Below are 27325 nucleotides of genomic sequence, written 5' to 3' on the forward strand. Positions count from 1 at the left end.
GCTATTTTATCTAGACAAACAACTTTTGATAGCCTGTAGATTTTCCCAGTAGATAAATGACTAAGTGTTCCCTTAAGTGTCGGGGGGTTAAAACAACTGGAAAAAGAAAAAGAGAGTCATTCTCAATGATGATTGGCCGAGAAGACATAACGTTAGAAGAGATGGAGTAGTGGCAAGAAGGAAAACAGCAACTGCCGAAATCACATGAATTCTCGCCAAATGAGCGCTGTTTTTATCCTAATCCTTCCCCAAACCTACACTCCAAAAACAAACGGTGCTAAATGGCACTAAAAGTGGTTATTTGCTCGTAATCATAGAAGAACCATTTTTAGTGCCATATAGCACTGGTGAAGCACCTATGAAGAACCATACGGGGGCCATATAGCACCACTATAGCACCACATATGGTTCTACATAGCACTATATGGTCTACACAGGTACTTCACTGGTGCTATATGGTACAAAAAATGGTTCTTCTATGATCACGGGCAAAGAACCACTTTTAGTGCTATTTAGCACCGTTTGTTTTTAGCGTGTAACCTAACATCTTGCAAGATTTAGGACTGTATCCATTCTTGCCAAAACCAAGAGATAGAATCATGCGTTACATACATTTGCATTCTCCTCACAGTTACGATGGTAGACGTAGGATCAACAAATAGATCAATAATATAGCCCTATGATTGCAACGACCATTTGAGGTGTTACAAAATGTGGAAATTATGGGATATAATTATGGTATTTTTTTCATTATTGATTGTACATCGTACAGAGGTAAACATTATGGTACAAATATAATAATTATCATACATTTGGCAACACTGCTTCAGCTTTTCATCAGATGCCAGGCTTTGAAACAGACTTAACACTATTGGTTATTTTAAAATGGGAGGAGCCACCAGATGCACTGCACTAGCTTCCTGTTTGTTTGGAAATTTTAGCAACGCATCTAATAAAGTTGTGCATTTAAAAGCATTTCAGTGGGTCTTTAACAGGCTTCTGGTATTACAATGTTGGCAAACCTCAGTTTTCAAGTAACCATTAAACTGGAAGTGTCATCATTGACAAGTTGTAGTTTAGCTAACTTTAATTTTCGTGCTGCTGTGACAGGTTATGCTGATACCTCCTACAGTTCCACTACAGTGGTAATGCTGAGACTGCAGCTCATACCTGTGATGAGTTATGAATTGTTTCTGACATTTTTCAGAATGCAATGACGCATGAAATCAAGCCTACCTAGCTGGAAACTTTTACACACTTGTATAGAGTTTGTTTCAGGCCTAAAATAAAAACTAAGTGAAAGTGGACATAGATGGATGAAAGTGCAAAATGATCTTTGTTTTTAGAGTATATGGCCCTGTTCAAGAGAAGTAGGTTTGCCTGGAGGCAGATGAATTTGGGTTTCACAGATTTACTTTGTGACTTTTGACATTTGTTTAATAATGGAACTAAAGCAAAATGTGTGGTGCACAGCTGGCATTTTATCTGACTTAAAAGTACATTCAATCAATCTTAGGGGCCATCCACACGGAGACGCATTTAGTTGTATACGTAAAAACGTTTTACCATACCGTATCTGCGTTTTATTCAGACGAATCTGGCATTTTGGGAGCAGACCGCAATTTTTTGAAAACGGGTCCCAGAGTGTATAACTATGAACACAACACCCATGCGGTTTTATGTGTCCAAGCAATCCATATATTTTATGACACAATAATGTCCTTACCCTGCGCCTCGACATAAGTAATACACTGCTACGTAACGGCAACAACAAAAACAATGGCGGACTTCATGCTTGTGTTTGTGCTGCAGAAGGTAGTAAGCCTATTAGTTTTCTGCTCTGTTGTTACTACAATAAGTAACAAATGATTAACAACAAGGTTTATGCACATGCTCCAAGTCGTATTCTCGGTTTTTAGTGTATCCCTGTGGCAGAATTACAGTGCCACATAGTGGTCTGGCATGTAAACTACATCGATTTGAGTCAGTTTCAGTGGTTTCGTGTGTACGCAGATACTTCTTGAGATGAAGCCGTGTTGACAGACTTTTTTATAATGAGGAAAAATAATGTTGGATAGGGAAAGCTCTGGCTTCGTGTGGATGTGGCCTGAATCAGTATGATCACAAATTGCTCAGGACATTCACTGTTCAAGCAGTGTCAGTAACAGTTTATATGCCTTTTAAATTAATTCATTCCCTAATGGGCTTCTCACACTGCTGATCAAGGTTACCACCGCATTTTACCAGGGGTTATAAAAAACTCTGCTCTGAAGCAAGGTAAGCGCTGCCAAATCAGAACGAGAAAGCCAATCAGAAACCGCATAACACATGTGTGTACGGTCACAGAATCTTTGCACCCTACAAACTGTGCATTGTTTTGTCATTTGAGAGAAATTAAAAAATATTGTTAAATACCACAGACAACCCCTGAAGTAGAGTAAAAGATGTCCTATAGGAGACTTAAAACAGCTAAAAAGGATTACTTGGCAACCTGTTTTGTCACTGATGCGGAAGTGCCAGACGAACGCTTATTTGTTATTGGCTGTTTTTATTAAGTCAGTTTGGCGCCGCTTTTTCATTCGATCAAATAAGAACATTAACCCAGGGTTCAAGAATGTACACTATGAAACGTCAAATTTTAAACACCCAGAGTTGTCTTAAAAGGTACCCCAACTATGAAGAGTAGTATGCTTTAATACTTTATATTTGCCTTCAACTACTAAAAATCATTGATAGAAACAAATTAAATATTCAAAAAATACTTAAAACGACAACAACAAAACTAGGTCATTTTAACCTACGGAGCCGCAATTATATTTTGCATAATATATTTTGAAATTGAAGACGTATAATGGTTGTTGTGAAATATTACCACAGTTTACTATAGTAAATATTATGTTTTTTTTTCCGATGAAACCCCTATTCTGTACTGAATATTTAGTATAAGAGTGTTAACACAACACCGTTTTCAGCAAAAAAACTGAAAACACATTCAGCATATTGACGTAAAGCATGCAAACTTTCTAAAATCAGTTTCAGAGTGCAATTTTTTGACAGTTAAACTCGTGTTTTAGTCATAAAAATTTGTAATTAATTTATTTGTGTCCATGGCACGAAATTCAGCTTTTGCAGCCTTCTGCACAAGTTTCTATAAATAGTTTTTCATGGCCGTGGCACAACTTTTTTTCTAATATTGTTTTCTATTTTCTTACCATTGTTGCTTGGGGTTGGGGTTAGAATCACTTTCTGTTACATTTTTAGACATCCTAACCCAAACCCCAACTCTGATGGGGATCACACACCGGCCGCGCCGTTCAGCGTCACGCCGTTCTAAAAAAACCGAACACATTGTTTTCTATGAGTATACGCCCACCGGTGCCGCCAGGTGGCGCCTGTCCGTGCCGCCCAGCTGTGACTCAGGAAGTTGCTCAAATCCCTGTCGCACCACACAGCGCCACTCACATAGTTTAACATTAAATAACATCATATTTGTCCCAAATCATTAACGATTAACATTGGCTGCTAACGTATATTTAGCATTTTGAAGTAGACGCTATCTGACGAAGCTCGCGCTATTTAATGTGCACTTCCGGTTTACAATACCCCCGAGTTGTCCTAGACGCGACTCGACGCGACGCGACGCTGAGCTGCGCGGCTGGTGTGCGATCCCCTTAACCCCAACTCCAAACGACCATGATTTAAAAATAGGGGGGGGAAATGAGAAAACAATACATAAAATGACACAAAAAAGAAAGTCTTGTCACAGCCACAAAAAACTATTTATAGAAATTCTAAATTGAAAATGGTGGGATTATCTTCCGCTTTCAGTGATCTTTGTGCGTAATGCCAGTTCTGCTGGTCCAGATTGAACAGAAAAGTTGTTAAGAAAGGTACGTAAAGGAGCAATGGTGTTGTAGAAATGTAGTAAAGTAAAAGTACACATAATTTGTTGCAAAATGTAACAAAGTAAAAGTCAAAAAGTATGCACTATAGATTCTAAGTAAAGTACAAATAAGTGGAAAATTTACTTAAATACAGTAACAAAGTATTTGTACATCGTTAACTTACATTCCACCACTGCCTATCAGGATGTTAGGCTACGTTCACACTGCAGGCTGAAACGACCCAATTCCGATTTTTTGCCCCTATGCGACCTGTATCTGATCTTTTCATGACAGTCTGAACGACACAGATCCGATCTTTTCAAATGTTACCCAGGCCACTTGGGTATGTGCTCCTGAATCCGATACATATCCAATCTTTTAAAATGCGATCTCCGTCTGAACGGCCAGGCCACATGTATCCGACCCATACGTCATAGAAAAGCTACAAACGTCATAATTCTGCGTTGAAGTAGGCGGGATGAGAAGATAAACAACAACCATGGCAGACAATGCTGCTGAAACCAGTCAATGGAGGGGAAGCGAGGTCACAGATTTAATTAATGTTTGGGGTGACAGCTCTATTCAGGCCAAACTCGAGGGCTCTTATCGGAACCAGGCGGTTTTCGCAAACAACGAGTGGCGTCGTTGACCGGTGAGTACTCTTCTGCAAAAAAATAAAAACAATTCAAAAATTTGGAATTGAGCATTAAGCCCTGCAGTGTGAACATAGCCTTAACCTAACCTAACTGCGCCGGAACTGGACATGCACAAAGTTGACAAGTCCCGCCCACGAAACCCGGAAGCGTGATAATCCCCTATATAGAGTGACACAAAAAAGATATTCGTGCTCAAGGCACGTAAAAAAGTTGAACTTACAAAAAAATTTACGTTTTCAAAAATTAAAATTTATGCATATTACATGTTTAAACATAATATTTTCATCAACATTTATAGCCATCAGCTATTGGTCAGGCATGCATAATACAGCATTTTAAGTCATTTTTAGTCATTTGTATAAACGGTATCTTTTTGATGCAAAGGTTAAACTTTTACATTTGTAGTACATGTACCTCAAGTCTTTGGATGTCTAATCCCTTTTGAATGTTGCCCTCAAATATCATCTGTAAACCAAAGAATAACATGTGTTTAGGAACCTTTAACTCTCTACCAAAGTTACAATTTAAAATACTTTAATGTATGGAGATAATAACTAATATCTGTCATCTGGAACTTTGTTGTTGAAAGGAGATAAAACCTGTCTCCTGATGCAAATACTTCTATGTGGAGTTTTCCTCTAAGTACAAGTGGAAGCTGAACTAATTCTGTTACATGGTCATGACGAAGCAGACACAAGGGAGAGGAGAAGAAATCAGAGGGGGTGGAGATGAGATGTGACAGTGAATAAGTCTGACACTGTGAAGATGAGGCCACGAAAATGGAGGTCCATTAATGCATCTCCTTCTCCAGCAACGTGTTCAGTGTGAGAGCTGTGAGCGCATCGCAGATTCCTCGTATCTCAGCCCTGCTGCTGTAAACACTATTTTCAGCGCAAGGCGTGTACGTATCAATCTATCAGGCTGAACATACACAGATACCTGCTGCAATAGGACATTAAGATCTCAGAGCAGTGGGGGTGGAAATGAAGGGTGGAGAAAGAGAGAGAATAAGAGAGAGAGAGAGAGGTAAAGAATGAATGGGGGAGAGAAGGAATTGTAGTGCAGCTTGCCGCATTGTCAAGGACGCACCAAGGGGAGATGAAGACAGAGAGTGAGTGGTGGTGGAGGGGGGTGTTTGGAAAGCAAAAGATTCTTTTAAGCGAAGGGATGCGGTATGGCTAGTCAGCAGTTTTATTTTAACCCCTTCCTCAGGTGTCATGAGTTTTTCCACTTGCAGCACCATTGGTGGGTTATATATTTATAATGAAATGCTAGCTTACTAACTACTTTTTAAAAATGTATGTGTTAGTTTACTTTCGAGCACAGGATAAAGTTACAATCATTTGATTGTACATGCACATTTATGCATTTGGCAGATGCTGATATCCATAGTGATGGTGTATTACAAGTTATTCATTTTAAAAATAGGTGTGCCCCTTAGGAATTGAACCCATGACCTTCCAAGCATGCATTAAATATGCATAGTATAGATGCTTTATACTGTAAATTTAGAGAAGAGTACAGTATCCACTTTTTTGTCACCCTCTTTCTTTCTGTCTATCTCCCGCTTGCTCTCTCATTCATTTTCATATCCACTTGTTATCTGGAGTGTTGTATAATCGTGCACTTAGTAATGGTAATAGCAAAGTTCCAGTATGGAATGATCTTCTGTGTAAAACCCTCAGGTGCTACATAGTCTGTGTGACGCTCTGACTCAGCCGAGTCATACATTACAGTCCATACATTCCTACTTTATCTTGTCCTCATCCGTCCATGATACACATACACAGTCATAGCCTGACATCAATAGTGCCTTATTCAGCTGAGCTCGGTTACAGCTCGCTCTGAGCGTCTCTTTTGACTTGGAGTAAAGACATCATGAATCTTCTCTCCGGCTTTGAAAGAACTCGCTGCAAAATCCAGCTTCAACGGCAGACCAATCAAAAATCTATTATGAGGCGAGCGCGGACAGCACTGAATCAATGACATCATCTGTAGCTGGGCGAAAAAGGTGCCTGAAGACAGGAAGTTGAGAAACGGCACGATTTGTGCTTGATGTCTTCATCGCCATGGAAACTGCACAAATCTATGAAAGAGTGAAAGAGACAGAGAAAGACTCAGAAACATTGAAAGACATGGATGGATGGGGGTAACATTAAATGCAGTGTGTGTCATCATGCCTTTATATCGTCATATCTAGTTCCCTTGGTCTTCGTCTCTTATAGCAGCTATATTTGAAATGTGCAATTCATTATTTTCAATCAGCATACTTTATACAGTATAGGTATTTACTATAGGTAATTTATATATATATATATATATATACATATTTATACACAGTACTGTGCAAAAGTCTTGGGCCACCACCACCAGACTTTAGAAGTTTCAATGTCCATTCATATTTATTTTTCTATCTATTTTATTAAGATACAAACAGAAAATACAGGAAATATGTAAAAAATTATAAATTAATAATAACAAATTACATTTTCAGGACTAAATGTCTTCTTTAGGCATCGGCGCATATTGAGTGTTTTTTAGCAGAATGAAGTTAAAAGACTAATTTCTTTTTTAAAAAAAAAGTTTCCTGCTATTGCTCAAGTGGAAGGGGAGTTTGCCTTAAAAACTGACACATCAGTTTACATTTTATACAGTTTTTAATACTATATGCACATTTCCTGTATTTTCTGGATGTATTTTATTAAATAGACTGAGAAACAATTATATATGATCACTATAACATTACAAAAACGACAAATCTAAGTCTGGCATGGTGGCCTAAGACTTTTGCACAGTATATCGATATTGCTTTTTTTTAATCGGTGTCGTATTGCCAAACAAGATATCACAGTACTTGCATATATTGATATTTTCTTATTCCCCTAGTTTGTAGCATAATGATAAGCAATATTATAAAAGCCATGGCATGTTTAGAATTTTAGAATAAAAGTCCCAATATTCATTTAATACAACGGATACATTAATATTAAGTAACTTACTTTAAGTTTCAGGGAAAATTGGCCAGTTAATTTCATTTCATTCAAAAAAAAAGTTTGTGTTATACTGTTAATAACAAGATATAATTTGTACAACTGATGATATATAACAGTCTGTTATATATCATCAGTTGTACGAATTATATCTTGTGAAATCACTTTGTTCATTAATGCCTTAGTGACCCTCACTGAAACTGTCTTATGTCTTTGAGATTGTGAGATGGCTAAACTCTTTTATCTGAGAGTTATTTAAATGTTGGGTGATAGGAGAGGGAAAGAGCGACTGCACTATTAAAGGTGTCATTTAGATCAATGGTGTATTTAAAGCTTGTGTGTGTGAAGTTGTGGCGCCTTGTGTGGAAAGGAGTTTTTCACAGACTTGACTTAGCTCTTCACTCACATGCCTTTAATTCACAACACAAAGTCTAAATAGGTCTAAAATAACTAGAGAAATCTATTTGTTATAATTTTGTATTAGTCTTAGTTTGTATCATTTTTAGAGCAGAACCCCTCAAAAGGACACAGTTTTTAATCTGGTGTCTTTTCATGAGCTCGGCAGTTTCTTAAAAGGCATTGTGTAGGGATTAATTCTAATATTATGCTTGTAAAAGCCCTGCAAGCTGTAATATAATCAAATATTTGTGATATAAATAATAATAATTCAATAAATATTTAAATATTTCTGACCCTGTTTGTGAAATCCTGGCTACAGTCTCATAATATCATAATCCAGCACTATCTCATAGCAATTCATACAGTCATATTTTAAAAGGTGGCTAATTTGTATTCATACAACCACATTTGTACATTTTTGTACGATTTGCCTTTGCCCTGTAACGTTGGGATTAGGGGCATTTTTGAATGTTTAACTTCATACTAATTCATATAAATTAGCCAACTTGTAAAATATGTTGGAATTTTTGTGAAATCAGACTGCATAATCACATTAATTTGAATGCCTAAGTCAATATTAAAGATATGAAGGTTGTATTTTCACAGAATGCTCATTTTTTAAGATCATTCTATGTAAAAAAAAAAAAAAATTGAATTTGGGGATTTTACTAATTTAACTAATTTTAAATGGCCACCAAAGAAATATCACTTGCACTAGTGGCTGTGTTTTAAATATTGTAACATGCTAGTCTTGCTAAACTTGCAGTATATAATATGTATACCATGCACAGTATGCACATTCAATGCATGTATGGAATGACATGAAAATGTGCAGTGTAGCTAAAAAGAAGAAATGAATTTGATTGGACAGCTAAATGTTTATATGTATTTGCACAATATTGGATTGAAAATGTAAAATTACTGATATTACTTTTGAGATGATAAAAAATAATATCTGTACAGCAGTCACTGAATCAAACATGCAATGAAACTAAGGTGCAGATTGTGTTCCGCAGTCTAGCAGACAAACCACGACCACTTGATACATGCGGCATGGTGTATAATCTAGTTGAAACCCTTTAGGTGAATGTACTTTATGTCTGAGTTTAACCCTTTCATGTTTCTTTCAGGATTGTCGGATAACCCAGCAGATCTGGAAAAGCGCAGACAGGCATTCGGACAAAACTTTATACCCCCCAAAAAGCCCAAGACCTTCCTTCAGCTGGTGTGGGAGGCGTTACAAGACGTTACTCTCATCATTCTGGAGATTGCAGCCATCATCTCTCTCGGCTTGTCCTTCTATCAGCCACCCGGACACGAGAGCGAGGGTGAGACAGTGACAGATAGATGTTAAGGAATGTAACAGTCATGGAAGGGATTTAAAGGGATGGTGTGGGTAGAGGGAATGATAGGGAAAGAGTGGGAGGGCAAAGAGAGAGAGAACTGAATCAAGGGAGTGTGGGAGGAGAAAGGTGAGAATGAAGGTGAGAAAATGGAGTGAGAAAGAGGATGTCAGGCAGGAATGCAGAGAAAGAGAAAACGAGGGGGAGGAGTCTAGCAGTGCTTAAGACAAACAGTACGTTTATAATATTATAATAACAGGTTTTGAGTGCTGTATGGTAACTTTAATGTCACTGCAGGTATGTACAGGTTAGGGACAATGTACAGCCAAAACCTTTTTATTGAAGTGTCTTATAATAATAACCTTTTACCGTCGCAGCCTGTGGAAATGTGTCAGGAGGAGTCGAAGATGAGGGGGAGGCGGAGGCTGGGTGGATCGAAGGCGCTGCCATCCTGCTGTCCGTCATCTGTGTGGTGCTTGTGACCGCATTTAACGACTGGAGTAAAGAGAAACAGTTTCGGGGGCTACAGAGCCGCATTGAGCAGGAGCAGCGATTCGCCGTAGTGCGCAATGGCAACGTCATCCAGATCCCCGTTGCTGAGATGGTGGTTGGGGACATGGCCCAAGTCAAATACGGTCAGTTACTGTTGGGTTCCTATTATGCTCAGGAAATTAAATGAATGCTTAGATTAGGCTTAACTCAAGTGAGGAAGGTGTGGATTAAAACAGAGATATTTTTAGAATATTGTTCACATTTGCAGAAATCAGGATAGAAACTCATTTGTTGATAATGTACCTTGTGTGTTATTGCATTACTGGTAGAATTAGGATGCTTTTTGGGATATTAATGATCACTGCAAAAAATAAATCTCTTACTTGTATTTATGTCTTGTTTTCCAATATAAAATATAAAAAATTGAGATAAATCTACTTAAGAAGCAAAATAAAACTTTCTGAAAAAAAAAAAACGATCAGAAGCACCATTCACTTCCATAGGATTATTTTACTGCTATGGAAGTCAATTGTGCTTCTGATCATCTGGTTACAAACATTACTCAAAATATCTTCTTTTGTGTTCATAAGAACAAAGAAATTTATACAAGTTTGTTACAACATGAGAGTGAGAAAATGCTTGAACAATGATGACAAAATGTAAATTTTTGGGTGAACAATCTCTTTAATTCAAGTTTCAATAATTCAATAAACTTAATAATTGAAGACTTAATAATTTATTAATTGCTTGTCAATAAATGTATCTTGATTTAAGATTACTTAGATATTTATGCAGGAAATTAATACTAAAAACAAACACATTTATTTTTGCAGTGATACTCTAGTGATCGCATGATATTTGTATTATTTTGTGATTGAGTTTGTCCTCATTTGTATTATTTTGTCAGGTGACCTTCTACCTGCCGATGGGATCCTGATTCAGGCGAATGACCTGAAGATTGACGAAAGCTCTCTGACCGGTGAATCAGATCATGTTCGAAAGTCAGCGGACAAGGACCCCATGCTTCTCTCTGGTAAGTATGCGTGCTGCTCACTTCAAAACACTGCAGTGTACATACTTCTAAAATTATATTTGCAGCAGGCAGTATTTAAAATTTCACTCATTGCATTTCTCAATGTAATGCCACCTCATACAGAAACTTAGCACCAGGAGAGGGTCTATGTGAAGGCTTTAACATTTTAAATTAGTGGTCACTGGGGTTTTACCCTTTCAAAAAGTACACCTCTTGACATCAGGAGTTCATATATTAGTACCTCAAAGGTATTGGTACCAAATAACATTCACTATACATTCACACTTGCATATGAAATGAGTTTCATTGTATAGTGCAACAGTGTTTCCTGTACATATGAAAAGAAACTGCTCCAGTGACAGCTTGGGACCATTTTTTCTGTAGAAAATCATATTATTAAAATTCATTTAAAAAAGTTGTAAGATAACACATCGACACCGATCACACCATCTTCAGCAGATCACTTTGAGAAAAAAAACAAATAATCAGTATGGTTTAAAACAATCAAGTATGGTTTAAAAGTTACCTTATATACGCAGTAAGTGATGCACTATTGGCCATGTTATACCAATAATAAAATACTATTTTAAGCAACTTGCCATTCCAAAATATTGTGCCTTGTACATTCATCTGGTTGGCAAAGTTTTGGAGGGCGTTTGAAGGTGGAAGTTTGCAAAATGTCTGAAATCGCTTGAAGCAACTTTAAAATGTCTCATGATTAAAGTTACTGTGTGTTAAACATATAATAACATAATTGTTCAAAGGTTGATGCCTACATATAGAAAACATTTCTTCTTGTTTTGATTGGTCAAAGATTGTTTTGTGTTCTCGGCACTGGTGGACTTGAACTGTCCATCAAACAGATAAATGTCTCTCAGATCACACATGTTCTGTATGTCAGAATAACAGAGATGCTGCAGTGGCATCCAGATGTTGTTAATTAGATCTGTGGATGTGTGTTTCCTGCTGCGAGCGCTGGTGCATGCCCTCACCCTTCCTCTCTGCTATTCTTAGACACGTGAAATGATGACTCCATTCTCTTTATGACACTGTCCTGCTCTACTGATGAAGTTATTGAATCATATCCCAATAATACTGTTGCGAAGACGATGTAGGGTTGTTTGTCTTTATTAGTCATGCTAATGATGAACTGTAGCTGGCCAGTTAGTCTGTGGAATTTTGTTGTTTGCCATAAATCATACAATGTTTGTGTGTTTGCATTTGTAATACTTTGTTGCTGACTCTGGGTGTGGGTTTGCTATTCAAATCCATGTATTTTGTTTTAAGCATGTTTAAATATTTTGGTAACGCTACAGTAAGGTTGTGTTCGTTAGTAAATGCATATTATACATGAACTAACAATCGGGTCAATGACAAAATAAGCATTTATTTTTATAAAAAAATTGATGTAATGCATATTTTGGAGGGGATGTGTTTAAAAAGTTTTTTTATTGAACACCATTTGAGTACATTTCAATGATTTAATTTTTTTTATTATTTAAATATACATTTAAAAAATGTCAGGTTGTTCAACCAATTTTTGCTTATATATTGCCATATGAGTTTTAATGCGCTCCACGTGTCATGCTGATTGTTTGTTTATTTATAAATCGTGGCATTTAAAATTATAATCCTGAAAATGAGTAACTTCAACATAAAATGAACATTTGAGAACTATACATTTAAGAACAATAGTATTAAAAGGTATAATAAAATTATACCAACATTAGCTTGCATTTATTAAAACTAAAATGATAAGCTATGTTATTACTGTAATGTTTTTTATTTCTTAGAGGCCTTTATAGCAGTTGCGACCTTTAACTTTCTGGTTGCACCACCTGACCTTTGCAATGAATTTGCATTTAACCGACAACAACCTGGATGCTGGTTCAAGTTTTTCATAAAAATATCATTTTATTTCATAAATAATCTTTTTAAAAACAAATAAAACATGGTTTTACATTGCATCTATTTTACATTGGTTGTACCACCTGACACAGAAAGTGTACCAGCCTACCCATTACATTAAAGTGGCTATTTTTCAGTATTTGAGAGAAATTTACAAACTTTATATTTAGCCATAAAGACAACCTGGAGTTCACTCGATGATGTGACATCATGCTTACTGTGTATACCCATTAACTTCTTAATAAAAGGCCCATGATTGCGGTTACCCAGACATTTGAGAAGATCCAAATTGTTGGACAAAATGTTTTCAATTATCCTAACCTCCCAACAACTAGGCTAATGATATTTGTGACATGTGTTTATAGGAAAGGTTTTGGACATAAAATAATGCCAAAGTATCCTATTTAGAATTTTGTTGTCTTAAACTGCTCATTTTTACAGACAGTTGCCCTGTCTGCCATTTTACTGTCTGCAAGTTTGATATACCAAAACAATTTTTTTTTTTTATTATTATAAATACTGAAAATGTAAACTATTTAAACTAAATAGGTTTTATAGAATAAATTGAGTCATAAATATACAATTTTTATAGTACATAAAATATAGTACATAAAAATATGCATGTCATGTCAATGACCCATTAAGCAAAATTGATATGAAAACCAAGACAAAAATAATAATAGAGAAAATGATGTTTCTTTTGTAACGTTTTGTGTATCTCTCTTTCTTTCTCAGGTACTCATGTCATGGAGGGCTCAGGGAGGATGCTGGTGACTGCAGTTGGAGTCAACTCTCAGACTGGCATCATATTCACTCTGCTGGGAGCTGGAGAAGGGGAGGAAGAGAAGAAAGAGAAGAAAGGTAAGTGTGAAAACGAAAAACATCAAAGAAAAACCAACACACACCATCACAGAATAAGATGAATCGAGTGTAGGATGACTCTTGAGAATAAATGCACGCTGATACATTGAAAGCAGTGCTACCAGTAAAGAATGAAGAGATGGGGTGGGAGAACCTTACGTAAGAGTAAGATGGGTTTGATATGAATGGAGGAGCCTGAAGGAATTTTTATGAATGGTCAGAGGAATGTACAGTAAGATACAAGCTGCTTTGCTGTAAGCTTTATATCGTGGATGGATCGTGTCATGGATGATTTAACCTAGTGAGAAGTCTAGAGAGAGAGGAATGGGATTAGGAGTTATACTGGAGGAGGCTGATTAATTATTCAGAGAAAGGGAATGAGAGAGAGAGAGAGAGAGAGAGAGAGAGAGAGAGAGAGAGAGAGAGAGAGAGGGTTGGATGTGGGTGGATGAAGAATGAAGTGGCGCCATGTTTTTTTACTGTCCCAGTGAATCGCTTCACATGTGCCATCAGTCACCGAGCTGCCTCACAAAGATGATTTAATCATTTTCTGTAATCCAGACATGACTTGACATCACCTGCATTTATCTTATACCCGTACTTATTAAACAACGCTCTGGAATGCTTGATTCTGATTGGCCAGTGGGAACATTCCCAGATATCAAGCGCTTGAAACTAATAACACAGCCTCATCCGGGTACTTTAAGTCATCTTTACACAATCTGCATTTTATCTAGTATTATTAGAAAATGTTACAATTATTGTAGATTTTATATAACAAGTCACACTGCTTGTTTCATGTCAACAACTCACATGCAATTTTTTTTTCTATCAATTTCCCCTGCCGAATAACTGCCACTGTTTTGGTTTCCCCTTTCTCTTCAATTTTTGCCCAATCCTCTAAATTTCCCATGGTTCCCTTGTTCCGACCCTTATTATCCCTTTGTTTCATTATTCAATCAGAAGAGAGTAGTTACTCACCCACTACTATGGCCAAACAGAGCAGCATCACCAATGGTATGTAATCCACTATCCACTGAAATAGCACGCAGCAATACACAATAAATACACAACTCAATAACGATAAAGGGACTTTTAGAGCTGCATAAAGACAGATTGGCCCAGTCTCCTCAGCAGAATTGTAGTGTGGTGAATTGTATTTGTGTGTCATATGTTTGCATTTGTTTCCATAGTTTTGTGTGCTCCCATTTTCCCCATCAAACACTATGTGCTCTGTCTCTCATTCTGTCTCTGTCTGTTGCTTTTTATTCCCCTGTTCTCTCTCTCTCTCTCTCTCTCTCTCTCTCTCCACTCTTTCTCTCTCTCTCCTCTCTCTCTCTCTCTCTCTCTCTCTCTCTCTCTCTCTCTCACTCACTCACAGGCAAGCAGCCAGAACCTGGTGTGGAGACCAATCAGAATAAAGGTATCACGAGGACAGCATAGTAGATGAATGGAGAGAATAAAGGGTTAATTTATTTCATGTTGTGGAATCTTTTTGTGCACAGCTCAGGAGTATAACAAAGTGTAATATAAGCATGTATAAACACACAATCTATAGAGCTTGACAACCCTCATAAAAATAAAGGCGCTGCAAAAGGTTCTTTAAAGGGGACAGAGAATGAAAAACAATTTTTACCTTGTCTTTGTTGAATAATGGTTGTCTACCCGCATTCACAAACATACAAAAAGTGTTAGACATGCTAAACATCTCAGTCTCATAGAAATTCCTCTGTTAGAAATGTCAGCCAGAAAACGGCCCAATGTGAAAAACTGATGCTTATGACATCACAGGCATCTCACTTCCCCTCCAATTTAAAATAATTGGCTACATTTTTTGAGTGGCAGCAAAGTCAGCCAATCAGTAATGAGATTGCAAGTTAAGCCAGTAGGGGGAGCCAAATAGGTGCAAAACCATTTGTTTAAAATCCCCCACCCTAATAGAGCTATCTGAGAGAGGGTTTTAGGAAGCTTCTAAGGCATTACAGACCCAAACAAAAACATTTTTGTCTACATGTCACATCACAGAACAAGGATAAATAACCCGTTCAGTCATTCTATGTCACCTTTAAAGCTATGCCATAGAAGAACCATTTTTGGTTCCCCAAAGAACCATTCCCTCCAAGAACCATTTATTTCTTACCGTTTTTATACAAGAAAGGACCTGTATCCACTACAGAGATCATTTTGTTAAACAGAAAGATTCTTTGGATGTTAATTTTTTTTTGAAAATATGCTCATTTTCCAGCTTCCCTAGAGTTAAACATTTGATTCTTACCGTTTTGAAATCATTCAGCTGATCTCCGGGTCTGGTGCTTCCACTTTTAGCATAGCTTAGCATAATCCATTAAATCTGATTAGACCATTAGCATCACCCTTCAAAATAACCAAAGAGTTTTTCCTACTTAAAACTTGACTCTTCTGTAGTTACATCGCGTACTAAGACCGACAGAAAATTAAATGTTGCGATTTTTAGGCAGATATGGCTAGGAACTATACTCTCATTCTGGCATAATAATCAAGGACTTTGCTGCTGTAACATGGCTGCAAGAGGCGCAATGATATTATGCAGTGCCTGAAAATAGTCCCCTGCTATTGAAAGTTACCAAGGGGACTATTTTCAGGTGCTGCATAATATCAATGTGCCTGCTGCAGCCATGGTACGGCAGCAAAGTCAGTTTGAGCGCAATGCTAATGGTCTAATCAGATTCAATGGATTATGCTAAGCTATGCTAAAAGTGGTAGTGCCAGACCCGTAGATCAGCTGAATGGATTCCAAAACGGTAAAAATCAAATGTTTAACTCTAGGGGAACTGGAAAATGAGCATATTTTCAAAACAGTGGAGTGTCCCTTTAAAGGTTCTTTATGGAACCAAAAAAAAATTTTCTAGGCTATGGCATCATGTAGCACCCTTATTTTTAAGAGTTTGCAACACGCTTTTTGTGTAAGCCACACATTATAGTGTAACTCAGATGGTTGCTCAACAGCATACGCTCTTAAAAATATAAAATGTGTTGCAAAGGGATTTTCACAGCAATGCCATAGTAGAACCACTTTTGGTTCCTCAAAAAACCAAAGAACTTTTGGTTCCTTAAGGAACCATTTCTTTCATACATTTTCATAATCTGAAAAACCTTTTTGCACCACAAAGAACCATTTATGAAACAGAAAGTTTCTTCTGATGTTCACGTTTTTTTATGCAACCATGTAGCCAAAGAAAGAGTGTAGTTTACTAAACCGTAACCATAGTTCATTGCCAGGGAAATGTGGTCAAACACATTTGCTTAGTACTGTAGTGCAAATTCTGTGGAATATGAGAAGAGTGACACTGTTGTGATCTGACTCAATGCCATTGTTTATAGTGCATCTTTGGTAAATGTGCTAACGAGTGTGTCCACATTTTGTCCTGCTTTCCTTTGTTGTTTGTCTAGTAATGTGTGTGTGTGTGTGTGTGTGTGTGTGTGTGTGTGTGTGTGTGTGTGTGTGTGTGTGTGTGTGTGTGTGTGTGTGTGTGTGCCACATAGAGTCTCTCTAGAGGAAAACTGAATTGCTGTTCTTTCATACCTTGAAGATTTGAGATCTCAGTTAGATTTTAATTTGAGTCTAAATCTTGTCCTACATGGTTATCCTAAAATGTCTTGTTAGACATAAAAACAGAAACAAATTGCTGATAAACAGAAAACATAGGTGAAATGTTTGAATGTATGTAGAGCTTTAAATGAGTATTGTTTATCAGTGGAGGCCTTTCACGATGCCTCTGAGTTGTGACACGACAGATTTGTTGTCCATATGTAGTGACGCTAACTCATGTCCCGCCCACCAGCCAAAAAGCAGGATGGAGCTGTTGCCATGGAGATGCAGCCTCTGAAGAGTGCGGAGGGTGGCGAAGTAGAGGAGAGAGAGAAGAAGAAAGCCAACGTGCCCAAAAAGGAGAAGTCTGTACTACAGGGCAAACTCACAAAACTGGCTGTACAGATTGGCAAAGCAGGTGCGTGGTACTTCACATGGTCAATTATGAGGTGATAGGATAAATAATTTCTGTTGATTGCAGTCGCATCACTGTGATGTTATAGCTTATATGCATTAACATTACTTTCTGCAAGCTACATAAATATGAAGACAAAATGATACGTAAAAATTTACTTAAGTCTGTATTGTTTTTAGGTCTGGTGATGTCGGCCATCACAGTTATTATCCTGGTCTTGTACTTTGTGATTGAGACATTTGTGGTGGAGGGGCGGAGCTGGTTGCCAGAGTGCACGCCCATTTTCGTGCAGTACTTTGTCAAATTTTTTATCATCGGGGTGACTGTGCTGGTGGTGGCTGTGCCTGAGGGTCTTCCCCTCGCTGTTACCATCTCACTAGCTTACTCAGTCAAGGTGAGACAGACCAGGTGCACTGTATTTGTGTGTGTTAATTCAGCAAAATATATTTTATTGTAGAACAGATTATGTAAGCACATTTACACAACTTTTTTTTCATTTCATCTAATATTTTAAAGGTGCCATAGAATGTAAAACTATTTACCTAGGCATAGATGAATAATAATAGTTTTGTACATACAGTAATAGGTTAATGACATATTGTTAGCTTCAAAGATGAGTGTTTCCTCCTTCTTATGTAAACCTTGTGCATGCAAAAGACACAAGCTGGAAAACACACCAATGTTAACATAACACTAACTGTGAAGTTACAGTCAGGATGTGCGCCCCAACATTAAATTACACATTAAATGAAGTACAATGTTGTTACAATGCTAAAAACAAAGTTGTGACTGCTGAGTTAGCGTTATATGCTAATTAATGCTATTTACTAGCGTTTATTTACTAGCCTAAGTTGCAGGTCTATACTAAAAAAACACAAACCTATCACTCAGCAAAGTCAACATCTCCAAAAAAATTTAATATTTCTCAAAATATGTATCTTCGTCTGATACTGAAATAAGCCGCTCTAAGAAACAGCCAATCAGAGCAGAGCTTAATATTATTATTCATGATAATGAATACATCATTTCATTCTGTGGACAAATTTTGGAAATTTAAAATCATTTCTGGATCATTTTGCACTTAATAAAGTCACATACCTTCTATCAGGGCAGGACTTACCAGGGTGGAGGCCCCTGGGCTTGAATAAATTTTGGGCCCTACACTCTCAGAACAAAAGGTACAAAAGCTGTCACTAGGATGGTACCCTTTAAATGGGTCCTAATATTTACTATTTAGGTACAGATATATACATTTGTTCCCATTACATGCACTCTTTAGGTACAAAGGTGTACTATTTGAAAGGGTACCACCCCAGTGACAGCTTGTGTAAATTATCTTCTGAGAGTGCACACATACAGTAAACAACCTAAAATAAAAAATATATCATAGAACTATATTTTAGGGAAGTTTCCCGACAGGGTTTAGATTAATCCAGCACTAGGCCTATTGCTATAGGTATTTATTAGGGCATTCAAGTAGTTTTTACAAACAAACCTTACAAAAAACATTACTTGTGTGCGTCTTGAGACAATGTTAAGATATATCAGTGCAAGATGTGTTTAAATTAAGACAGATCAAACATGCATTTTAGTCTGGGACTAGGATAAGACCTGACTAGGAAACTGCCCCTATATCTCTAAAGCAGAACATAAGCCCAGTCTAAAATTAAATCATGTATTTTTAGGGCTGTCACACATTCAAATTAATCATGCACATTAAAAAATACCCCATAACAACATTTAAAATCATTGTGTAAGACTTAGCTTAAGAAAATAATAATAGTCTTGATAAACATTCACCTTATTACACACCATATAATGTTATAAACATAATCAACAAGTGTATTTTTATGCAAATAGCGTACAAGGGGTGCAGTGTTTAAGAATGAAAAAGTAAAGATTTTAGGATGTTATTTAATAATTATGACAAGACCATCATGTAATATTAGACACCAAAAACCAAAGTAGAGAAGATGATCATTAATTAATTTTTGCGTCTGATATGAACGTAATACATTAAAACCTTGAACGTAGATATAAAAATGAACACTTTTCAGAAGTTTAAACTGTGATTCTGTTAGCAAACATGCTGAAAGAGAAACTACAGGAAAGTTAGGCTAGCTAGTGGATTATATAAAAAACCATCAGGACATCAACATGGCCATAATTTAATGAAATGAACTGGACTGATGATTTAAATGTTGACATAATCATGTGCGTTGTTAACTCTCCGGATTTTGTTATGTTTCGTCATGGGCGTAGATTTAGGGTGGGACGCTAGGGACATGTCCCTAGCAATATTCAGGGAAGACTGAATTGTCCCTAGCAATAATTTCGACCAAACAATTAATCTGTATTTATATATAACCACTAATGTCCGTCTTATTCTTGTGTTTTCTATTTTTTACTTTCCTTTTTTAATTATATATTTTTTCAGGAATCATTTAAATGAGATTAAAAATCTTTTGCAATCCCGTTCTGTAAAAATAACGCTCTATGTGGTACACAAACGGTTAACAGCTTTCGTTCTTTGCAATGCCCGCCTCCGTAACTCACATCGGTAATATGATTGGCTTTGCATTTCTTTAGTCCCGCCTCTCTACTCACATTGCTAATATGATTGGATTAGCATTTCTTGAGTCCCGCCGCTTTAAATCACATCACTTTATGGGCTTGTCTTTACTCGCTACGTGTGATAGGATGGTTTCACTTTGTACAACGCGTCAAAGTTCACTCAACAAGACGCGCGTGATTATTCGGGCTACAGGTAAGTGAGGAAGAAAGTATTATTATACCCACTGTAACTGTTTCATGCACAAAATACGGAACAAGTTGTGTCACATAATGATTCAAGGACAGTGTTTTCAACAATACACGACAATCCCATGTTAACCTGACGAGTTGCAAACTTTTGTCAACCTTTTATAAATGGGGTAGCAAGGTTATTTAGGGGGTCCCTAATCCATGAAAGAAAATAACCCCAACATGGTAAAAACAGGAAATGTGATATACATACCAACATGATATACATACCAACTTCAACACTGGGATTTTTTTGGCAAAATTAAATTAAGAATGAAATATTAATTGCATATTCTTCATTGTTATAAAGTAAATATGGATTCATATATGTTACAATATGATTTTTTTTTGACAAGACTTAAACAGTTACTGTTTATTAGGCTCTAGGACATAACGAATTGTTATTGTTTATTATAGTACATTAAATTTGGGATGGCACCGGGGGTGGCGAGTCAGATGTCACTGAGTAAAGTGCATACTGAGTTGTCTGTTGTTTATGTCAAGTAAACGGTGATAAACAGTTTTTGCAATGCGACCATTTTATTTATGTCCCCACCAATGCCAGAATCAAACCTACGCCCTTGTGTTTCGTAGCTCTGCTTCACTCCTTTATTTCTCCACAGAAACTGTTTGTCGCGTGAACTGCAGACTGCGAACAGATTGGATTTCATTTGGCGCTACGCAGACCGCTTGGTGATGTCAAAGTACCGCGAGAGCGATTAGAAAGCAGACTTCTCTGTGTGATTTCTCGAATCGCTCTCGCGGTACTCTGATGTAATTGTTTTTGCTGTTGTTGAACCACTAGAAAACACCCGTCTGCTTTACAATCACTTTTGCGCCGTGATAATTTGATTTCATATGATGATCGGATCGCGCAGTGCCGCATGAAGTTAAATGTACCAAATATCAAATAGCGGACTGTATATGAGGTTCAACCCGCCAAAGTAGCAAGTGCAGCATGCGAATGGTGAGTGATTCAGATGTCAATTTCTGAATGAAAGTGTCAAAGGTTTGTCACACACTGTTAAGTATCCTCACGCTTTTTTAAATGGGTATACGGAAATCCTTGACCATTACTAGTGGATATACTGCCTGCGTATACCTGCGTATCACGTAAGATTACAAACAAACAAGAAAAAAACTGAGTTACAAGACCATAGCCTACTCTAGTAATCTTTTTCATACTGAGCGCTTCATTTTCGCGTTGCTCTTTCTCATTATCTGTAAAGCTCATTCATGACTCGCATTTCGCGTATTCGCTATATTGTACTAGCATCTATGGGTTTCAAAAGCAGTAAACGCAGCGCGTCATATTCAGCACCAAGATGAGTGACATATATATATTAACGAATTAAATGCAGCACCAAACAATTCTGCACCAACCAATAGGCTGTAAAATAAAAAATGAAAACGACTGAACAAATCAAACGAACGCAAGCAAGCACGGAGGCCCCTATTGGCCGAGGCCCCTGGGCTCAAGCCCAATCAAGCCCAATGGTAAGTCCGGCCATGCCTTCTATGTAGGTATCAGAGAACAATGTAACATATTGTATCAATGCATTCTTTGGCACCTATAAGCACCTTTTGTAGATAGTTGCATGTGTAGATACTCCAACAGACAACACCAGTATAAAGACATTAAATTGTCTAAAAAACTGCTGGGTTGTTTTAACTCATGGTTGGGTTAAATATGGACATTTTCTAGGTTAATTTAAACCAACAGTTAGGTTTGTTCATACATGTGACCCTCTATGTGAAGTCCAGGTTAAAGTCTCATAATCTATTCATGACATTCAAAGAATCTGTTTGATTTCAATCACCAATTTTACAACAATTTCCATCTTTGACTTTGGCTTAATTGACGTAATGATAAAGATATCATGGTTAAATAAAAACTATTTACATTATGTAGGATAATTTTATGTAGAAAACATTAAATCACAAAAAAAAGACTTTAACAGGGTTTTTACAGCAGAGTCACATTTTACCCAACCATGAAGGCATGCCAGCTAACATCAGCAGTGTTTAAAAGCCCACATACTATTAGAAAATGGTGTTTTCTAGACCATTGTGGACCATCCTTGAAATTTTGCAGCTACTGTACAAAGAAGATGTGCATTATTCACCTTTCAAACGTTCTACTACTGCTAATTTAGAAAATGATGAAGGACAACAACCTGGTGCGGCACTTGGACGCCTGCGAGACAATGGGCAATGCCACTGCCATCTGCTCCGACAAAACTGGAACCCTCACCACCAACCGCATGACTGTAGTACAGGCCTTCGTAAATGACCAGCACTTCCGTGAGATCCCTGACCCCAGCCAGATCAACCCCAACACCCTGGAGATGATTGTCAACGCCGTATCTATCAATTGCGCCTACACCTCCAAAATATTGGTAAGAGAGAAGATCCCAAATTAAATCCACATCAATACGCCTACATATTAACAAATTACTGTCACATTGGGAAAACAAATATAAACCACCCCCCACTCTCTTTCATCTTCTCTTTCAGCCACCAGATATGGAAGGTGGTTTTCCCAAGCAGGTTGGAAATAAGACAGAGTGCGGTCTTCTGGGCTTCTTGCTGGACCTGAAGAGAGATTACGGCCCTGTGAGAGAGCAGATACCAGAGGAGAAGCTCTACAAAGTCTACACTTTCAACTCGGTACGCAAGTCAATGAGTACCGTGGTGCAGATGTCAGATGGTAGCTTCCGCCTCTACAGTAAAGGAGCTTCTGAGATCCTCCTAAAAAAGTGAGTAAACTGACAAAGGATGTGGAAACTGGGAGCTTTATATAGCTTCAAATGCTTAAAGAGATACTCCAGCCAAATATCAAAATTACCCCATGATTTGCTCACCCTCAAGCAATCTGAAATACATACGTCCATCATCTTTCAGACGAACACATTTGGAGATATTTTAGTAAATTGCTCTCCCAAATTTTATAATGCGGAACAACTTCTGACTTTGAGGCTCAAAAAAGGGCATCCAATAAGATCTTTTTACGGATTTTGTACGAAAAATATCCATATTTTAAACTTTATAAACTATAATAACTAGTTTCCCATAACGACGCAATCTTGAACTCCCGTGTTCCATGAGAGTCACTGTGCAACGTACCCATGGCAACCAACGCTCACTATGCTAAAACTCTTGTGTTAATCTTGTGAGTCCAAGATGCTGTTATATATTTAACCCTTTAACTGGTGCAGCCCTATTTGAGTGGGGGGTGGTGAAAACCTTCAAATTAATATAAATCTGGCATTTTTTTTTTTGCTAGAAGCCTAATTTCGGTCTTGTTTTAAAGAAGACACTGTAACGGTTTTTACAGAAGTGTCTGGAGGTGAAAATATAATTTTTTTTATAGTAGTTTACATGTATTTGTAAAAAGTAAAAAATGCAATATAGTATTATTTTTAATACATAAAACTATCAAAAAACTTAGGTTTGTGTTGGTTTGTAGTGAGGTTTGCTGAAAACTCTTTTCACAAATGAATAAATTACAGTTACTGCATTATTATTACTGCTAAAAGGTTTCAAAATATGAAAACTACATTCTTAGACCTTTCCAACCATATATAGTTTGTCGTGATAGACTAACATTTACATGAAAAATATTGAAGTAAACTTAGGTGTCCTGCTCACGGACAGCGCAAGTTAACGGGTTTAAACATATAATTGCTTCATATAATTGCTATTTTCTTTAAAACGTCTTACCTGTAACGTCTTAACTGTAGTACCATGCTGGTTGATGCTGATTTGATGCTTTTCTTTTCATTGATTTGGGCACGACATTTAAAAATGCTTTTACTGTCACAGCCTCTCACACAGGCTTAGTCACAGACGTCATTTCTAAGCTGTCATTTGTCATGTAAGGTCAACATGACCATATAAAAGCTGTGCTGTTGTTTTGTACAATGTTTTTCTATGGTTACCGCAAAGAATGGTTGAACAGTCAGGAAGCAAGAAGCAAACCAAAAGATATTGTGGTGACCAGCTATGCAGGTTTATCAGAGTTTCTGTTTTACAGTTTTTCTCTTCTGCCTCAGGTGTTCCTTCATACTTGGTACCAATGGTGAAGCCCGGAGTTTCAGGCCACGGGATCGAGATGAGATGGTGAAAAAAGTGATTGAGCCCATGGCGTGTGAAGGCCTGCGAACCATCTGCGTCGCTTACCGTGATCTTCCCTGTGACCCCGAGCCTGATTGGGATAATGAAGCTGAAATCGTCACCGATCTGACTTGCATTACTGTTGTTGGGATCGAGGACCCTGTTCGACCTGAGGTATGTCACCCTGTGATATGTACGGTGAATTTAGGAATAGTGTCGGTTCTTGTTGATAGGTTTGTGTTAGCACACTTAAATAGACATTCACATCATTAACTAAGCACTGTTGCATCTGCTCCATCTGCAGGTCCCTGACGCCATTCGCAAGTGTCAGAGGGCGGGCATCACTGTTCGAATGGTCACCGGTGACAATATAAACACAGCGCGTGCTATTGCTGCCAAGTGTGGGATCATTCAGCCAGGAGATGACTTTTTGTGCCTGGAAGGCAAGGAGTTTAACCGGAGGATCAGGAATGAGAAAGGAGAGGTGCGTTAAGCTCAGAGTATCAAAAATCCGGCAGTGTGCGTATAGTTCGCGTGCACTCTTTTGATGACGAAAATGGCATCACATGCACTGTACATGGATGTTATTGCCTTGTATGTCAGATAAGACTTGGTCTTGTGGTTTTTATGTCTTATGATGTCTTAAAATCAAATAAATGTAGCATTGAGCGTACTTAAAACGTAACCCAGTCTGTAAACCCCAGCCATCTTGATCTGAGTCTTGAGTTTAAGTATCGGTCCCGATCTGGATGCCTTCGTCTTGGTCTTCATCTTGATTCTGTTTCTGCCATGTGTGTATTTGGGTTAAAGGTCGAGCAGGAGAGGATTGATAAGATCTGGCCCAAGCTCAGAGTCCTGGCACGTTCCTCCCCCACAGATAAACACACTCTTGTAAAAGGTGAGATGCGGCATTCATCCATTTATCCCACTAAGACCTTGTCACACCTGCCTCTCGGCGTATGAATAAACCTCATGACTATCAATGAAATTATCGGACTGATGAATTCATACTCTGTGTTGACAGTAGTTACATTCAGATTCATGATTGGTCAAGGTTATGCGCTAGCTGGTAATTGTTTGCTGAGTGATGATGTCATTGTGTAGGCATCATTGACAGCACGGTGCTGGAGCAGAGACAGGTGGTGGCCGTAACCGGTGATGGGACCAATGACGGACCGGCTCTCAAGAAGGCAGATGTGGGTTTTGCGATGGTGAGTCTGACAAACACTTTCATCTAATCTATTCATATATTCATCCTTCCATCCAAGAGGTAGTTTACAGATGAATACTGATGATAAATGAATATTGATTTATTGAGCTGCATTCATGTTATGTTTAAAATTGCATAGGAGCTTAGAGGGGTGTGAAAAGCCTGCATAATTACAAAACGTGGCTGAGAAGCACTAACTATGTCCAGATCTTCTTTGGTCTGAAATGCTGGGTTGTTTCAATCCATGGTTCAGTCAAATATGGGCATTTTCTAGATTAATTTAACCCAAAGGTTGGGTTGGTGCCACTATATTACCCAACCATGGATTGAAAAGAAGGAAGCAGAGTAGAGATTTGGGCTAAAATCGCTTTCACTCTTGCTGTCTCCAGGGTATAGCAGGAACTGATGTTGCTAAAGAAGCGTCTGACATCATCTTGACCGACGATAACTTCTCCAGCATTGTGAAGGCTGTCATGTGGGGGAGAAATGTGTATGACAGCATCTCCAAGTTTTTGCAGTTTCAGCTCACTGTCAACGTTGTGGCCGTCATTGTAGCCTTCACTGGGGCCTGTATCACTCAGGTAACACACACACACGATCACTGTAAGCCTTCATCGTACACTGGATTGAAAATGACTAAAATAAACTGAATTTATGTTTTTGAGAGTCATTTATTGAAAGATGCTGCAAGTGGCATCATTACATTAGCTGTTTATACACAAAAATATTGATTGAGTCAAAAATGATGCAAAAAATATTTACAGCAGGTGTTTTTTCTTGATACAACCACTGTTGGGCAGTGTGACAAAAAGTAAATTTTAGACCCTGGTTGTAATGTCATGTGAAATGAGATCAGTGGTAGTTTTGTGTCATGCAGGTTATTGGAACTGCAGTGCACCTCACAAGCTCATGGCAAAAGCAGCCACTGAGCCCCCTGCTGGAGACTGATGGTACTACATGTTCCTGTAGTACCACTTGCAGCTTAGAAGAACAGTTTGCCCCCCCCAAAATTGCTCGTAATTTACTTACCTCACGTCCTTTTAAACATTACACTGTAAAAAAAATCTGTAGAAATTACAAAGTTATTGCAGCTGGGTTGCCGGTAATTTACCGTAGTTTTAAATTTATGTTATTTACTGGCAAGAGTTTGTTCAAAGTTAAATACATTTTAAATATTAACAAGTCTTTATCTTTACAGAATAAAACTATACAATAACAGCCTCATACAAAGCATTCTGGGAACCAGAAATCATAATCATCCTTTTTCTGTTTTTTTGTTTCAGATTTTTTTTCCCAGAATGTTTTGCTTGATGCTGTTTTTTTAGTTTTACTCTGTAAAGTCAAAGACTTGTAAATATTTAATGTTCATTTAACTTTGAACAAAATGTTTCCAGTAAAAAACATGCATTTAAATATACAGTAAGTTACCGGCAACCCAGCTGCAATTTCTACGGAATTTTTTTACAGTGTAGGGTTTATTTTTTTAAAGAACACAAAATGAAAAAGTTAACTCCCTGAAACAAAATAACAAAAACGTTTTGGATAAACATGAGGCTGCATAATGATTGTCATTTTTAGGTGAGCTGGGGTTAAACTGTCTCCTCTTCTGTCATGTTTGTGTGTAGGACTCTCCACTTAAAGCAGTACA

At 37.6% G+C, this 27325-nt stretch overlaps 1 protein-coding gene across 5 annotated transcripts in view; it reads left to right on the top strand.

Moving 5' to 3' along the window:
* Positions 1–27325, top strand: part of atp2b3b (ATPase plasma membrane Ca2+ transporting 3b) — a 66587-nt gene that overhangs the window by 16857 nt on the left and 22405 nt on the right. For 3 of the 5 annotated variants that reach the window (XM_065286006.2, XM_065286002.2, XM_065286004.2), the window contains exons 3-17: positions 9060–9257; positions 9650–9907; positions 10672–10797; positions 13441–13566; positions 14948–14989; positions 17388–17552; positions 17729–17943; positions 22508–22750; positions 22869–23110; positions 24407–24641; positions 24772–24951; positions 25278–25365; positions 25572–25678; positions 26067–26258; positions 27303–27325. In XM_065286006.2, the coding sequence (XP_065142078.1) occupies positions 9060–9257; positions 9650–9907; positions 10672–10797; positions 13441–13566; positions 14948–14989; positions 17388–17552; positions 17729–17943; positions 22508–22750; positions 22869–23110; positions 24407–24641; positions 24772–24951; positions 25278–25365; positions 25572–25678; positions 26067–26258; positions 27303–27325 (2440 nt within the window). The remainder of the gene's footprint in view (positions 1–9059; positions 9258–9649; positions 9908–10671; positions 10798–13440; positions 13567–14947; positions 14990–17387; positions 17553–17728; positions 17944–22507; positions 22751–22868; positions 23111–24406; positions 24642–24771; positions 24952–25277; positions 25366–25571; positions 25679–26066; positions 26259–27302) is intronic. The other 2 variants (XM_065286003.2, XM_065286005.2) reach the window with 1 other exon arrangement.

The sequence above is a fragment of the Paramisgurnus dabryanus genome, chromosome 21 (genome assembly GCF_030506205.2).
Source record: "Paramisgurnus dabryanus chromosome 21, PD_genome_1.1, whole genome shotgun sequence".
Taxonomy (NCBI): Eukaryota; Metazoa; Chordata; class Actinopteri; order Cypriniformes; family Cobitidae; genus Paramisgurnus; species Paramisgurnus dabryanus.